Here is a 16,960-nt window from a genome sequence, read left to right on the forward strand (position 1 = left end):
AAAAAATACATGCATAACACTAGTAACAAAGGGAAAGAAAAAAGAAATGACAACACAATTGGCCTACTTCGTATCATTCATTTCAATTTTTTGGCTTTTGTGTACCTTTCCTAATTTATGGGTCCATATAACACTGTTTTTAGACGTTGCAGCTCTCTATCAAACACCCTTCTACAGTTTTTCTCTCTCTTAAAAATGAAAATTTCAATTTATTTATCAAAACAAGAATATGATAAATTTATGCTTTACTTTTGAAAAAGACGGTATTCATTTCATTATATAGATTTGTGTTCTTTCCTCACTGTTTCCACACATTGATTGCATTCCTCTTCATCATCCTCTTTCACTCATGGCTAAGTTTGAGTCAGTGCCATTTGCTGTTGCATCATTTTTGGAGCCATCATTTTTAGGAACAATAACATTGTGTTCTGTTGTGTTGTGTTGACCTTAATCACCATTCACACTTATTTGGAGCCATCATTTTTAGGAACAATATACATTGTCTTCTGAGCCAGAAACCCTCCTTGTATGTTGTAACACCCAGAATTTGGTAATAATAATTTGATTGTTAATATGAGTATGTGTATTGTTAATTGAATGTGCAACTTGATTTATGTTGATAATTTGGATGTGTGTATATAAATAAATATATGTGAGTGTTGACTTAGATTGGTTAAAGTTGATTGAAAATACAGGATGAGGGTAAACTGTAGGGCATTCTCGCTGTAGCGAGAAGGTCCTGGGAAAGGGATGTCCATCTGTTGCACTCTTACTATAGCCAAAAACTTGTCGCTATAGCGAGAGGACAACAGAGAATGGGTGTTTTTTGGGTGCAGTCTCGCTATAGTGATAGGGTCTTACTGTAGTGAGAATATGCAGAAAGTAGGTTGCAGTTTTGTCTGGTGTTTTCGCTGTAGCGAGAGAGGTTTCGCTGTAGAGATAATATCACAACACTTTGTATATTTAAGGAGTTTAGGATTGGAGAAATCGTGTTTCCTACTTTCCTTTCATTCTCTCTCTCGATTCTCTCAATCCCTAACATTTTTCACCGATTGAATTGCCCCCAGAGCCGTTTGTGCCCTAAATTGAAGGTTGAAATCATTTTTGGGATGTTTGGAGGTAAGTATTGTGAGTTAGAGTTTTCAATTTTTACTCTTTCTTCATTCTTTTTGATTTCTCATGGATTATTCCATGTATTTAGGGCGAGAATCTGTGTAGGGAGCATTTCTACTGTTTACTTCATGGTGGGTCTTCATTCCACGGTAAGGGGAGTTAATCCCAAACTCTAACCTCTCTTGGGTAGTTTAGAATGGGAAACCCTTAACCACTTTAATAACTATTTAAATGTAACATGTGATAAAGGCTCTAAATAAAATTGTCCTTAAGGAATACTATGATTTTATCGAGCAAACGTTGTTTGGGAGTAGTTGGGATGTGCTATTTGATTTTTTGCAATAGTGGACTTATTATTAATAACGGATGATGCCAAATCTTAGGATAGACGACCCTATTACTATTACTAAGACAATGTGGGTGATGAATTGTACGATTGGATTGAGCCCGGGGGTGTTCAACCTCCGACATATTGTATTAATTATGTGATGTGTGAAATGGTTGATGATTTTCTTTGTTGGATGAATGTTTGTTGATGATTGAGGCATGTTGAGATCGGTTGATAATATTCTTGTGAGGAATGATATATGTATTATGGATGTTGTTTGATAGTTGAGGTATGTCAAATGAGTAAAACTATGTTATTGATGTAAGTGTTTGACTGTTCTTAAATAAAGAAAGAGTTTTCTGTGTGATGTGACATGATGGTGGAATTATGAGAAAAGTGATTATAATACAGGAGTTAGAATAGATGAATGAATGTGATTGTAATATAGGTATTGTGGTACGACCAACGGGTGTACTTATAATATATGTATTGTAATACACCAAGTTATGTGGTTAGGACTCACGTATTATGAGACGTTGCCTTGTAAAAAGGGTGTGAAAAAGAATGAAAAATGTTGGTGGTGAGTTTAGATAGCTAGAGAGATACACTAAGGTATAGAGTGTTGAGAAGATTTGAGAAATCTTGAAGAAAAATGGGAGTGGTGAATGCTAAGTGTGAATAAGTGCATAATGATTTGCTGAAAGTAAAAGCATTCACAGGTCACACACCCTCATTTCCTGACGAGACTCCTGACTATACCTTTACTAGGGGGCCGGTGAGGCACACATGTATCCGTGTTGTTGCAGCTAACCAGCGACTATTTATGCTGTGAAGTCCTTGAGGGATCCGAGGGGCATTGAATAGGAAAGTGAATAAATGTGAATGTGTTGTATATAAAATAGTATAAAAATGGTATGATCATAATATATGCATTGTAACATATCGGTTGATGTTGTTATGATATATATGTTGTAATACATCGACGGATGCAATTAGGACATATGTATTGTGACATATTGATTGATGTGGTATAATGTATGTATTATGACGTGAAGATTAGTAGAAAAATGCATGTTATGAAAATGGTAAATATGATTGATTGAAAATAATTAAAAGAAACTTTTCAGAAGAAAAAATAGTTTATCATAGCAAAAGTATTTATTTACATATGAAATATTTTTTAAAAAATTCATATAATAAATATATTTGTAAAGTTATGAATATCATATTATTAAAATATGATATCAAATTATATTAATATAAATATTAACTTATTGTTTTAATTTATTAGGTTTTAATATGTTATTTAGTTTTTGATTTTTTTTATTTTAGTCTCAACTTTTATTGTTTTAGTCCTTTATTTTTTTAAATTTAACATTTTTGTCGTATATAGACAACTATAGTGGGCTCATGTAATAAAATTAGTTGTATACTTTGTTGGCTGAAAATATAGATAATTTAACAATTTATTATATTTATAAGTAAAAAGTTTTATGTTTGGACATGAGTAAAAAGTTATTTTAAAATAATTTGTTCTGTTTAGATATGAGTAAAAATTTGTAAAATTACTCTTTACACTTTCAAAATTTGTTATTTTTTATTTTTATAGAATTGTATTAATAGTTATTTTTGTCTTTTTTATACAAATCTCATACATATCTCGTATTTCAGTGATAATTTTAAGAATAAAAATTTTGATATGCACTAAAGTAGTTTTAATTTATAATAAAAAAATAATTTTTGAATTAACAATTACGTTAAGTATCATGTAATCTTTCATTTTTTTTTCATCTATACTGATACTTTTAATTCATCATAAAAATTAACTTTTATATTAATAAATTATTTAATATCTTTCCATATCCTCCTACACATGGGTAGCATCTACGAAGCATAATATTTGTAAAATTTACATAAGTCATTTTAACTTTATTTACGCAAAATTTAAAAAGAAATAAAATTTACTATCTTAATATCGCAACAGAGTCATAAATTTAGTGCATCTGATACAAGATACAGTAAAATAAATAATACATTGAATGCGAACAATCAGCCGCCTAAATCGAGAAATAGAGACTGAGAGAAGCTTTGAGAAAAATTATTTTAATTTTAATTTTTAAAAAATGAATCTATATCTGTGAAGATAGATGTTGTAGGTCCAAAAGACAGAAAACAACAGAGTATGATTTATAGTTATTTTACTCTTGAAATGTTGGTGAAAGTTGAAAAACAGTGCGTAAAGATTGGTACAATGTGCCTACTTTGTATCATTCATTTCAATTTCTTGGCTTTTGTGTACCTTTCCTAATTTATGGGTCCATATAACACTGTTTTTAGACGTTGCAGCTCTCTATCAAACACCCTTCTACAGTTTCTCTCTTCCTCTCTCTTAAAACTGAAAATTTCAATTAATTTATCAAAAACAATAATATGTTAAAGTTATGCTTTACTTTTGAAAAAGGGTAAACAACGAGTGCCTTACTTTACGGTATTCATTTCATTATATAGATTTGCGCTCTTTCATCACTGTTTCTACAAGTTGATTGCATTCCTCTCTTTCAATATCAGTATCAACCCTTCTTCATCGTTCTCTTACACTCATGGCTAAGTTTGAGTCAGTGCCGTTTGCTGTTGCATCAAATCTTATTCACAGGCTAGCTTCCCCAGATTTTCTTGAATTTGGACAGCAGTATGGTGTGATGGAAGAGTTGGAAGCGCTTAAGAAGACAATTGGATCTATCAATGATGTGCTCCTTGATGCTGACCACAAACAAGATCAAGTTCGCGTGCGTAATTGGATATCTGACTTCAAAGAAGTAGTTCATACCGCAGATAACTTCTTAGATCACCTTGCTATCGAATTTATGAGAGACAAAATGGATGCAGCAGAAGGAAAAGAAGTAAACAAGGTACTTCGTAACATTTCATCTTCAAATCAATTTCCTTTATACAGTGAAATGCCTGACAAATTTAAAGAAATACGAGAAAGTTTTAAAGATGTAGTAAAAGAAATGAAGGATTTGAATTTAAGTCCAAGATCTGGGGTGGTCAAGAAAACTAACACTGAATGGAGGGAAACATGTTCTTTTGTGTTAGAATCTGATATCATTGGAAGAGATGATAGTAGAAAGGAGATTATTAGTCTGTTGAGACAACCTCATGAGAACCAAAAAGTTCCTGTAATTGCCATTGTTGGCCTTGGTGGCTTGGGGAAGACAACTCTTGCTCAATTGGTGTATAATGACTTGGAAGTGCAGAATTTGTTTGAAATGAAAATTTGGGTATGTGTCTCTGATTACTTTGACGTGAAAACTATTCTTAAGAAAATATTAGAATCAATTACAGGTGACCAAATTGAAGTATCATTGGGCACCTTGCAAAGAAAACTTCATGAAAGAATAGGAGGTAGGAAATATTTGTTGGTCCTGGATGACATTTGGAATGAGAGACATGACAAATGGGCTGAATTGAGAAAGTACCTGATGTGTGGCGCTCAAGATAGTAAGATCTTAGTGACCACTCGAAGTGAAAATGTAGCAAAGGCAATGACTGCTAGCACTTCCTATCCTTTGAAAGGTTTGACTGATGAAGCATCTTGGAATTTGTTGAAGAGCATTGCATTTGAGGATGATTCCAAAGGAGTGAATCAAAATCTAGAATCAATAGGGAAAGAAATAGCCAAAAAATGTAAAGGGGTTCCACTGGCAGTTAAAACGCTGGGAGGCCTGTTGCGAGGACAAAACGAAGAAAGTGAATGGGAGAATGTTTTACTTGGTGACTTCTGGAAATTATGTGAAGAGCAAGATAGTATCATGCCAATTCTAGAACTCAGTTACCGCAACTTGTCGCCAGAAATGAGACAATGTTTTGCTTATTGCTCTTTGTACCCCAAGGATTCAAAAATTCCAAAAGATGAGTTGATTCAGTTATGGATGGCACAGGGTTACCTTCAATGTTCAACTGAAAAACAGCACATGGAGGATGTCGGTAATCAATTTGTAAAGATGTTTTTGATGAACTCAGTTTTTCAAGATGCAGACACTGACAAAAACGGTGAGATCGTTAGTTTCAAAATGCACGATTTAATGCACGATCTTGCAATGCTAGTAGCTGGCAGTGATTATTGTTACTTGGATAGTAAGGCAGAAAAAGTTGAAGGTAGACCCATGCACGTGTCATTGGAATCCAATGAGACCATTCATTTGTTGAAATCGTTAGATCCGAGCAGGCTGCGAACTTTGATTTTGCCGTATGACTTGGAAGAGAATGAGGAGCCGGATGACTTCAAAGAGGAGGAATATTTGTCGGTTATTGCAGAGTTCAAATATTTACGTGTTTTGAGGATGCATCAGCTCTCTGATTCCACGGAAAATTGGAAGCATTTAAGATACCTCGCTTTAACGCAACAAATAAGTCTTCCCAAATCTATGAGCAATCTTGTTTTTCTGCAAACGTTGAAATTGGAGAAGTACCATGAAGAATCATTCTCAGAAGTAGTCACAAAATTAGTCAATTTGAGGTGCCTTGATATTGCTAATTATAAATTCATCAATGGGATGGCAGTTGGGTTGGGAAAATTATCCTCATTGCAATTCCTATCGACCTTTGTTGTGGGAGACAGCCAAGAAATAAAGTATGCCACATTAAATGAACTGAAGAACTTAAACCTCAGAGGCAGATTAAAAATTAAGCATCTCAATCGTGTCAGAGAAGTGGCTCTGGAATCACAGCACGTAAATTTAAAAGAAAAAAAATTCCTTCGTTACTTGATTCTGGATTGGTCGCGTGAAGACCTCCGTAACACTGACAACTTGCAATTATTGGAAAACCTTGAGCCCCACCGTAATCTTAAGCAATTGAAGGTCTATTATTATCCAGGCGTGCTTTTCCCAAATTGGCTTTCTCTCCTCACAAATGTTGTTGACATTCGTCTCTATGAGCTTCGTAAATGCTGCTATCTCCCACCGTTGGAACATCTCCCGTCCCTGAAGTCACTGGTGATGAAGTATCTTGATGAATTGGAATACATATATCTCTACGAAGATGGTTTTACAGTAACCTTCTTCCCCTCTTTGGAGATCCTCACATTATGGGGTTGTCCCAAGCTCAAGGGATGGCGGAGGCGGGGAGATGATATCAATGATTCACATCATCTCTCCTTACCTCTTTCATTTCCTCATCTTTCTCAACTACACATCTCTGGCAGTCCACATTTGACCTGCATGCCTACTTTTCCAAACGTTGAGAATTTGGAATTGGAACAATGCAGTGCAGAACCATTAATAGCAACACTAAACTCAACATGTTCAGCTGACTCATCTTCCTCCGCTGCTCCTCTTTCCATGCTCAAATACATGTACATTTCTGATCCTATGAATTTACCAAAGGGTTGGATGCAAAATCTGACTTCTCTCGAGTCTCTTGGTGTTGGAGGTGGAAGTGAAACACTTGAGGAATTTGAAACTGGATTTGCAGCCTCTCATCGATTCAACACATCAACATCCGGCTTTGCCCAGAATTGGCATTGCTGCCCGAAGGAATGAGCGATCTTACCAACTTAAAGATCTTTCAGGTCATCAAGTGTCCCCTCCTACTTAAAGAATGCGGAAGAGAGACAAGTGCTGTTAGTCGCCAAATCGCATACATCCCACAAATTATCCTTCGCCATTAGTGATGATAAAGGTACTGATCTGTTTCTGATGCATTTATCTAGGGTAAACGTCGTGTACTGTATTGCTTTGCTAATAAAATACTTTTATCTAGTTTTTGTGTTAGTGTTCATTTGTTTTAAATATAAATACAAATTATCTTAATTAATCATATTAATTTTCAATTGTTAAACATTATCCGAGTCTTAGCCGTTAATATATTTAATGCTGATAAGTTTTTTTTCCTTTGTACCGATATTATTGCAAAAATATATTTTTTAATTTAAAATTTAAATATTATATAATTTAATAATTTTATAAATAAATATTTTATTATATTAATAAAATTAAATTAAAGAAAGATAATTATAAAATTTGCATTAGAAATTTAATTTAATTATGATGTAAGATAATAAATTTTGTTATTTTATTAATTGATTTATTTTACATGCTCAGGTTTTGTTTATCATAATTTTCATCACACAATTTTAAATATATTTGTTAAAATAATGTACACTTATAGTAAAAAAATAATAATAATACACGCTAACGAAATTTTTCTTTCTTTATTGCTTTTGTTGAAGTAAGTTATCAAAAATAGTCTAATGATTCAATTGGTTAGAAATACTTAAGCTGATAAAGCAATTTCGTTGAATTCTTCTGTTTGAGTATATCTATTAAGGTTTGTTATGACATTATCTTTGGCCATAATGATGATGGCAAGATCTTCGCAGCGGAAGTAATAAGAACCTAAGTTCTTTTTTAAATTGACTTGGTGCTTGCTCAATGCAAGTTGAATTGTGTCTTAGGCTCATATTTTCAAAATACTACGATTTTATAGTTTTTTTAGATAATAAATAGAAGAAATTTGTGAGGATATTATTTAATTTCTTTTGCAAAGTAGTAAGATATTTGTTTGATCGGTAATTGTTTTAATTCATATGTTCAATATGTATGGGCAATGTTGTCTAACATGCACCTAGCATTGATGTTTTTAGTCTTACTATGTATCATTGTATACTTTACATTAAATTTGATCTATGATTGTAATTCTCCACCAGAAGATGTCCATTGCTATTCTCACAAGTTTTTAATGTTTTAACTTGTTATTCTTTCTAGAATTACTTTTTATCTTTTTGCAATTTTGAGTTAGTCTTCTATTATTCTCTATATGAGAATAAATTTAGTGTTTTATACGATACACTATCAATCAATTAATGTGATTAAGTATTACTTGAATAGGAAAACGATTGGTATTTATCATAGGACATTGTTCTCCAACTATGCTTATATTGAAATCCATTCAAAATGCTTAACATTTCAAATCACCTATCCTTTATCTATATATATATTTTTATTAACAATAACTATTTTGACTTGAAAGCAAATAATTTTTACTTAATTCTCTTCATTTTAATTTCTTATAAAACAATCAACCGACATACCATCTCTTGCTAATACTTAGAAAATATATGAACTCATTTAAATATATAATATTTATAAAAATGTTAATATTTTGAGACTATTTTTTGAAAATATTCATATTAGACATTATAATTTAACATTCTTAATTTAAAATTTACGGAAAACTTAAAATAATTCCCTTATCAATAAAAAAAAATTATGAAAATGAGTATAACTGCCTTAACACATCTACGATTAATGAAATTTTTAATATATTTTTTTCCTTTGGTGACAGATTATGATGATGTAGTTTTTAATGTTGTCAAATAAAAGATTGTGACAGTAGGACAGAGGTTGTAACAGGAAAACTGCATTTACATTAATCACAAAGCATATATAAAGGATCAAATGGTATGTACCTGCTCACACTGATATATTTGCACATCAACCTGCATCTTTTTCAATTGATGTTAAGTTTTATGCATCCAAGATTTAAGTGATGCAAATCTTTGTCTCAGGGCACAAAGCTACCATCATTCATCAACCCTGGCTAAACCTTCAATTATCTTCTGCTGACACTGATATATGGTATAAAACCTCTGTGTCATCTCATTGCAACCTTTCTGGCCAAAACATACTCAGGTTTCTCCAAGAACCCTTCAATCACCAACTCGTAGCTCTCAAATCCAACAGAGTTACAATGCCATAACTGTTTGAATCGGGAATACATTCTGCCCCACACCATGCCCCTTAGACTTTAACTGCCTCCACTAATAAATCAACAGCACATAGAGATGATAGTGGATAATTACAAGTCTCAGAATGAGAGACATTGCCGATCCAACCAAGCAGATGAGAGGAGAATAAACATATAATTTATTTCATACATTACAATACAAATTATATGACTAGAATCAACACAGCTCTCACCAGAACATGCACATTGAAATGAATTAGCCAAATGTAATATCAAACAACAGTCAATCTTGTAATTAGGGGAGTTGTCAGGTCAAGTAAGGTTCAGTAGAAAAATATGTCCAAACTAATGAAAAATAATTGGTATGGATTGCCTCAGTTTCTTTTTTTTTTTTTTATGACAATTTGAACCGTACCAACCTAACCATTTTCTGATAGGTTCAGGTTGGGTCATTGGGTTAATTTATTAAAAAATAATAAATTAGAAAAATAGAAAAAATAAAAACAAGAAAAATAAGAAAACCACACTAACAGCACTTTCATTTTCCCTCTTCCAATGGACACAGGATTTGCTATATTTACCCATGACACTAAAGAATTTTCGTTATATTCAGACATAGATACCAGGGCCGTTATTTACCTTTTTTAGACCCTAGACAAAATAAAAAATTAGAGCCCTTTAAAAAAATTATAAAATATAATAAATAAAATAAAAGCATATTTTAATAATTTTATTAAAATAATATATTTTTTTAAGTGGCTATAATTTTTCTAATAAAATTATAAAAAATATTTTTTATTCAAACAACTTCTATGTTATAATTAACTATAAAAATACAAAAAATCATAAAAAAATGGGTTCTACAAATATTTTGAGATGCAAAATCATTAATGATAACATTAACATTAATATTTTTTAAAAATTCTTTATTGATTGATAAAATTGTGAGACTATTCAAGGGTTCTTCTGACATTGATGACTTTAGGTAGGTTTTGATTAACTTTAACTCTAAAATTTTTTTTTCAGTTGATGATATAATCTCCGAGACCGTAAAATAAATTCTATAAGTGATTAAAATATTTAGATAACAATCTGCAGATTTGACAAACTCAATAATTGTTTAATTTTTTGGAGAAAATTAAAATTCTTTATGAGCATTAATGTTAAGAATAGTAAAATTTTAGAATTAAATAAAGTTTTAAGTTTACAAAAGTCAATGAGTCAAACGTCTATAACAAGTGAGATGCAAAGAATTAAAAGATCTTTTTTATTTTTTCTATTTTTTTAACTACAAATTATAAGAGCCATTCAAATCAAGTTCCTTCACAAAAATCATTCAAATGCAAATGTAAGTTCACCAATTCTTGGCAAGCCAAAAACCATTTCTTTTTTACTGAGAAGCTTCAAGCCATTCAAATGCAAATGCCCATAACGTAAATGCCACAAATTAGCCTCATTATCCCTCCTAACAATTAAGGCCTTATTCATTATATTTGAAACATCAAGAGGAAACATCTTGTTTTGAGTCATATGAACAGTATCTATGATTTGACTAGATTTTTTATCACGAATAACACATGAATCACCATCAAACACAACAGAATATCCACTAGTCATTAATTGTCCAATACTCAGTAAGTTATGAGCTAAATTAGGCACAAACTGTACATTAAAAAGAAGTTTGACACTCCCTTGCATAGTTTTAATGGCAATTGTACCTTTTCCTTCAACCTTCATTTGCTTGTTGTCTCCAAGTCGAACTTCACTTTTCTGTGATTCGTCAAGCTCTTTGAATAGTGATTTGTTTCCAGACATGTGGTTGGAGCATCCACTGTCTAAAAACCATACATCTTCGTTGTTGCTGTCATACTGAATTGGATAATGGGCCATGAACAACTTGTTTTCCTCTTCTACATTATTTGTAAAATTTGCCTGTTTCTGCTCTTCTCTCTGTTTGGCCCAACAATCAACTTCTTTGTGTCCCATTTTGGTACAATACCTGCATTGGATTGAGCTTTTGTATAGGCAAGATTCACCATATTGCCCTCTACCTCTGCCATATTGGTCTCTGCGACTGCTTCCATGAAATTGACCCCTGCCTTTGGAGGATTCTTCCTTCACTTGAAAAGCCTTTTCCTTAGATTTTTCATGAGACCTGCCAATTTTGGCTTCATGGGCTATCAAAGAACTCATCAATTCATCAAGTGGACAGGTCCTTAGTTTCTTCAATTGCAGCAACAACATGATCAAATTTTGACGTTAAGCTTCTTAACACCTTGCTCACAACAATTTCATTACTCAAAATTTCACCATAAGACCTCATTTGATTAACAATCCCAGACACCCTAGACAAGAATTCTTGCACTGATTCTTTGTCTTTCATAGCTAAAGTTTCAAAATCACGACGAAGAGTTTGTAATTTTATAGTAATTATCTTCTTGTCGCCCAAATATTCCTGCTTCAAAATCTCCCATGCATGTTTGGAGGTGTTAGCTGCTGAAATTCGGATGAATATGTCATCCTCAAGGGCTAACTGAATTAGCATTAGTGCTTTTGCATCCTTCTTACGATTTTCTTTTAATCGTTGATCAGGTTCTGCTGGTGTCGGATCTGGCTCTTCATACCCGTTTTCCACCAACTCCCATAGTTCTTGAGACTTGAACATCGTCTTCATTTTAAGGCTCCAAAGATGATATTTTTCACCTTTGAAAATTGGAATTAGGGGCTGTGCTACTGGGTTGGTTCCGTTACTGGCCATGACTCTTTCAATTTGGATAATTTTCGTTAGTGGTTCACTCACTGCACTCAATCTTCTCTTGAAGGACCGAAACCTGATTTATCTTTGAGCTCTGATACCACAAATGTTGGTAAAACAGCCAAGAGATAAGTGAATGACAGGTAAATGACGTAAACTTAGTATCCTTTTCTCATTTATGTCTTTCTCACCCATTGGATGAATACTTAGTATATGCCTTAAATAATGCTAGAAATAACTGAAAATACTAGAAACTAGGAACATGCACACACGAACAGAATGGACTTGGCCAGATATAACTGACAACTAAATAATTGAATGACAAACAAGATTATCCTAAGACCCACTAAATGATAATGATAAAAAACATGCACTTGACTAATGATAACGGATAATGACATTTTGAATCATCTTTTCAACAGTCCGTTGTAGGACAGTTTAGTGCAAGTGGGAGGGGATGGGAGCTTGGCAGGGTGTAAGAAAGAAGGTAGGAATAAGCTGGCTGGGGCTTGGAGCGTGGTCTGATAGATAGGTATAAAATATTGCAACATTTTATCAACATTTTTCACCTGTAAGTTCTGATGAAATGAAGAAAAGAAAGAAAAAGGATTTGAATTTTGGCAGCAACCAGAGGAAATGAGTAGTTCGGGAATTTTAATGTTGTTTTTGGCTTCTACTTCAGCTCTAACAGCCTGCTCAAGCTTTTGCAATGAAGACACTGAACAAACTGAAGAACTTGGCTCAGAATAGGACACAAACGAAGAAGAAATCTGCAGTGCATTGTGGCTTCAACCGCCATTCTTGATCAGCTAATATAGTCCTGGAGCAACTTTTAGCATAAGAAAAATGAAACTAGTTCAAATTTGTCACAAAAATAGTTAGTAAATCAACAGGGGCAAAAATGTATGAGGATATATATGTCAAACAAAAAGAAACAAAAAATGCAAAGACGTGGCTGATCATTGATAAAATATCATTTTTTTTTTCATATATAAAACAACGAGGCACCCTTACATGGGAGAATATGCAACTATTACTTGAAACTACCAATTGGACATTACAGTGGTTAAAAGAGAAATTGTAACGATGAAATCACAAAAATGTAGCATGTCATGCATGCAGCACATCATCACCAAAAGCCATGATATCTGCATTGCATTGTATATTGTCCATGTTGAAACTAACAATAATAAACATAAAGCAACGACAAAGAATAAACATATAATTCAGTTAATACATTATAATAAAAAATATATAACTAGAATCAACACAGTTCTCATCAAAACATGCACATTTAAATGAATTAGCCAAATGTAATATCAAACAACAGTCAATCTTGTAATTAGGGGAGTTGTCAGGTCGAGTAAGGTTTAGTAGAAAAACTAATGAAAAATAATTGGTTTGGATTGGCTCACTTTCCTTTCTTTTTTTCATGGCAATTAGAACCGTACCAACCTGACCATTTTCTGATGGTTCAGGTTGAATCATTGGGTTAATTTTTTTTTTTTTAAAAAATGAAAATTAGAAAAAAAAAAAACAAGAAAAAAAAAAAAACACGCTAACCGCACTTTCATTATCCCTCTTAACCGATAGACGCAGGATTCGCTATATTCACGGCTAAATGATTAAAATAATGTTTTTTTAAAAACTAATTACCAAAATAAATTAAAACTCAAACTATTTGGCTAAATGATTAAAATAATTTTTTTTTAAAAATTAATTACCAAAATAAATTAAAACTCAAATTATTTTCTTCTGGGTAAATTTTTGCCAACTCAGTACTAGTTTCATATAAAAGTCAGACAAAATTATTTTTTTTTATTTAACTATTTCATCTAAAAGTGGGACGAAACACTCAATTAAAGACGTGTTAATTTTGTATGAAACTAGGACAAAACTTTAGGATGTCGACACGTGTCCGTATCTTGTTAAATTCGTCCTAATTTTGGACAAAACCACACGATATTGACACGTGGCACAATCTTGTTAATTTCGTCTTTATGTTGGACAAAATCATATCTAAATTCGTCTACATTCAAGACGAAATTCATTTGGACCCCCGATCACTTGCATAATGCTACCCCCAAATATCAAGCAAAATTTTAATATATCATGTATGCGGATGGGATCCAAATGGAAGTGCAGAAGTGTTTGTAAATGTTCGAAGACTTGTTCTTCTCCAGGTTAGTAAATTTTTGATATTTTATGAGTTTTTCTTGTTATTAATGAATTATTAAAATTATAGAAGTTAGGAGATAGTTAATATTAACTTGTGTAATAAATAAAAATGATGTTATATTTGTTGTAAGAATTTATTTTATATATGTGAAATATGTATAAAAACTATTAAAATATTTGTAATATAAAATGATGTAAATGTAGTAATATGTTTGTGTATGTCAATAAAAATTTAATAATTTATTATTTATATTAATAAGTATAGTTAAAATTGTTTATTGATATTTTTTCTTTTTTTCTTTTTTTTATAAATGCAGGATGAGTGAGATTATTATTATTGTATATTGGAATGAAAAAATTGTTGAAAACGAAGGTATGGCATTTGAAGGTAACAAAAAGATGATAAAGATAAGAAGAGGGATAAGTTTTATAAATTTGAAAAAAAAATTCATAACAAGTTGAATCTTAGTAATAATCATTCCATATCTAGAATAATTTCTCGTTTATGGTTGATTCAAGCGCTAAACAATACACTACATTGGATATATGTGATGATAAAAACATTGATTGTATGATTAGTGCGTATCAATAACAAAGTATTACAACTGTTATTGAATTATATGTGGAGATTGCATTTGGTGAGAGTTCAAGAGGTGGGTCAAATATGTTGAACTTAAGCTTATCAATGTCACCGCCTAATCTTATGGAAATGATGAATATAAATATTACAGAAGGTATAAATTAAACTATAATTTTAATTTTTTTTATTTTTAGTGACTACACATATTGAATAAGTGTATGTATTTTGAAAGATGTGCAGAATTATGCAGTTATGAAAATGAAGATGAAGTCAATAGTGATTATGATGATGATGATGATATTGATGAAGGACATATTCCGTTAGACAGCTCATCGGACACAGATGTAGATGTTGATTTTGATTCAAACTTAAATTTACAACAAGAAAGTGTTGGAGGTAATATTTATAGAAAATATTGATTAAATTATTTTTTTATGGATGAATATTTACTGTTTATATATAGTTGTAGGTGAAATACCTTTTTGGAATATAAGTCAACACTACAATTATATTAATTGTGACCACCCAGACCAAGAAATTGAAGCTGAAAAAATTAGTGATGACAATTCATGGGTTATTGAAGATACGTTACATGTGAGTTTATTATTTGAGTCGAAAGAGGAAGTTAAAAATGCCTTAAAATAGCATGCAATGAAAATACATCAAAGTTATTATGTTGTTGAGTCAAAACTAACAAAGTTGTATGTGAGGTGTTTAAACCATAACAATGGTTGTCCTTGGAGAATAAGAGCATCATTGCTTAAAAATGCAACAAAGTGGAAAATAACCAGGTGCGGGGGTAAGCATACGTGTCTCAACCCAACAATATCTCAAGATCATACGAAACTAGATTCAGATTTAATTTGTGATGCATCATTGGTAAGTTTTGCAAAAAATCTTATTTCGTGAAGGCTTTTGACAATAAAGGGACTAACCTCTTTTGTTTTTTGTTATGTAGGTATGTTAAAGCTTGAACCATCATTGCCTATAAGTTTAATTCAAGAAAGGATGACAAGCCAATTTAGATATAAAATTTTATACAAGAAGGCTTGGAAGGCAAAACAAAAGGCTATTGTAAGAATATTTAGTGACTAGGATGAATCATATGCTACCTTGCCAAGATGGTTAGAGTACATGCAATTTCATGCTCCAGGGTCTGTTTATAAGATTGAAACAAAATCATTTGTTGTTGGTCATCATGAGGATAACAGATTTAGAGTATTTGAGCGATTGTTTTGGTGTTTTCATTAATGTAAGGAAGCATTCAACTATTGCAAACCAATTGTTCAGGTAAATGAAACATTTTTGTATGGTAAGTATCATCACACATTGTTGATTGCAACAACACAAGATGGGAATAATTGTGTTCTACTAATTGTTGAAGGAGAGACTGTGTCAGCATGAGAATGGTTTTTGGCAATGATTCTGTTTAATATCTGATAGACATCAAAGCATCAAAAGTGCTATTGCGAACCCACATATTGAATGGCAACCTCATAATGCATATCATGTTTATTGCATTCGTCATATAGCATATTGAAGGACATTAATTTGACAAAATAGCTGACGAAATTAGGTAAGATGACTATTTTTTATTTTGGTGTTCTCTTAACTTAACGAAGTTTCTATTTCAAGTAATGGTTGAATAATTGTTATTTGTAGCATATATACCTTCGAAGATTGTATTCGAAGAGAAGTTGAGAAGATTTCGCAATGAATCACTAGAAATACAGAGGTGGATCAACAACATATTGAAGGATAAATGGGCTTTGAGTCATAATGACGATGGATGTCGTTATGGGCACATGACTACGAATTTGTTAGAGGCTGTTAACAAGGTTTTAAAGGGAGCAAGAAACGTACCTATAACTGCTCTGGTCAAATGCACTTACGGATGGATGGTTGAATATTTCGTGAAGCGTGGAGAGAACGCTTTGAATGACCCGAATGCTGGTAAGAAGTTTTGTTCAAAACTGCTGCTAAAAATGCAAAAGAATCAAGAAGAAACATCTTCACATTAAGTGAGACGATATGATGTAGAAAGAACAAGATTTGAGGTTGAAGAGGCCTTCAATCCTATCACGCAAAGGGGTGGAAACAAATGGACTGTTGTTCTGTGTAGAAGATACTGTGCATGTGGGAGATTTCAGGCATATCGATTTTTATGTTCACATGTAATTGCTGCTTGTGCATCGGTAAGTATTGATTTTTGGCAATATATTGATAATGTTTACTCTGTACAAAATGTCGTCAATGC

The 16,960-nt window shown here is 32.1% G+C and overlaps 1 protein-coding gene across 1 annotated transcript; it reads left to right on the top strand.

Moving 5' to 3' along the window:
- Positions 1-4,041: 4,041 nt before the first annotated feature.
- LOC113850636 (putative disease resistance protein RGA3) lies at positions 4,042-6,984 on the top strand. The gene has a single exon (XM_027481214.1). The coding sequence runs from the start codon at positions 4,042-4,044 to the stop codon at positions 6,982-6,984; it is 2,943 nt and encodes a 980-aa protein (XP_027337015.1).
- The last annotated feature ends 9,976 nt before the right edge of the window (positions 6,985-16,960 follow it).

This window comes from Abrus precatorius, unplaced genomic scaffold (assembly GCF_003935025.1).
Source record: "Abrus precatorius isolate BTA unplaced genomic scaffold, Abrus_2018 Scaffold9, whole genome shotgun sequence".
Lineage (NCBI taxonomy): Eukaryota > Viridiplantae > Streptophyta > Magnoliopsida > Fabales > Fabaceae > Abrus > Abrus precatorius.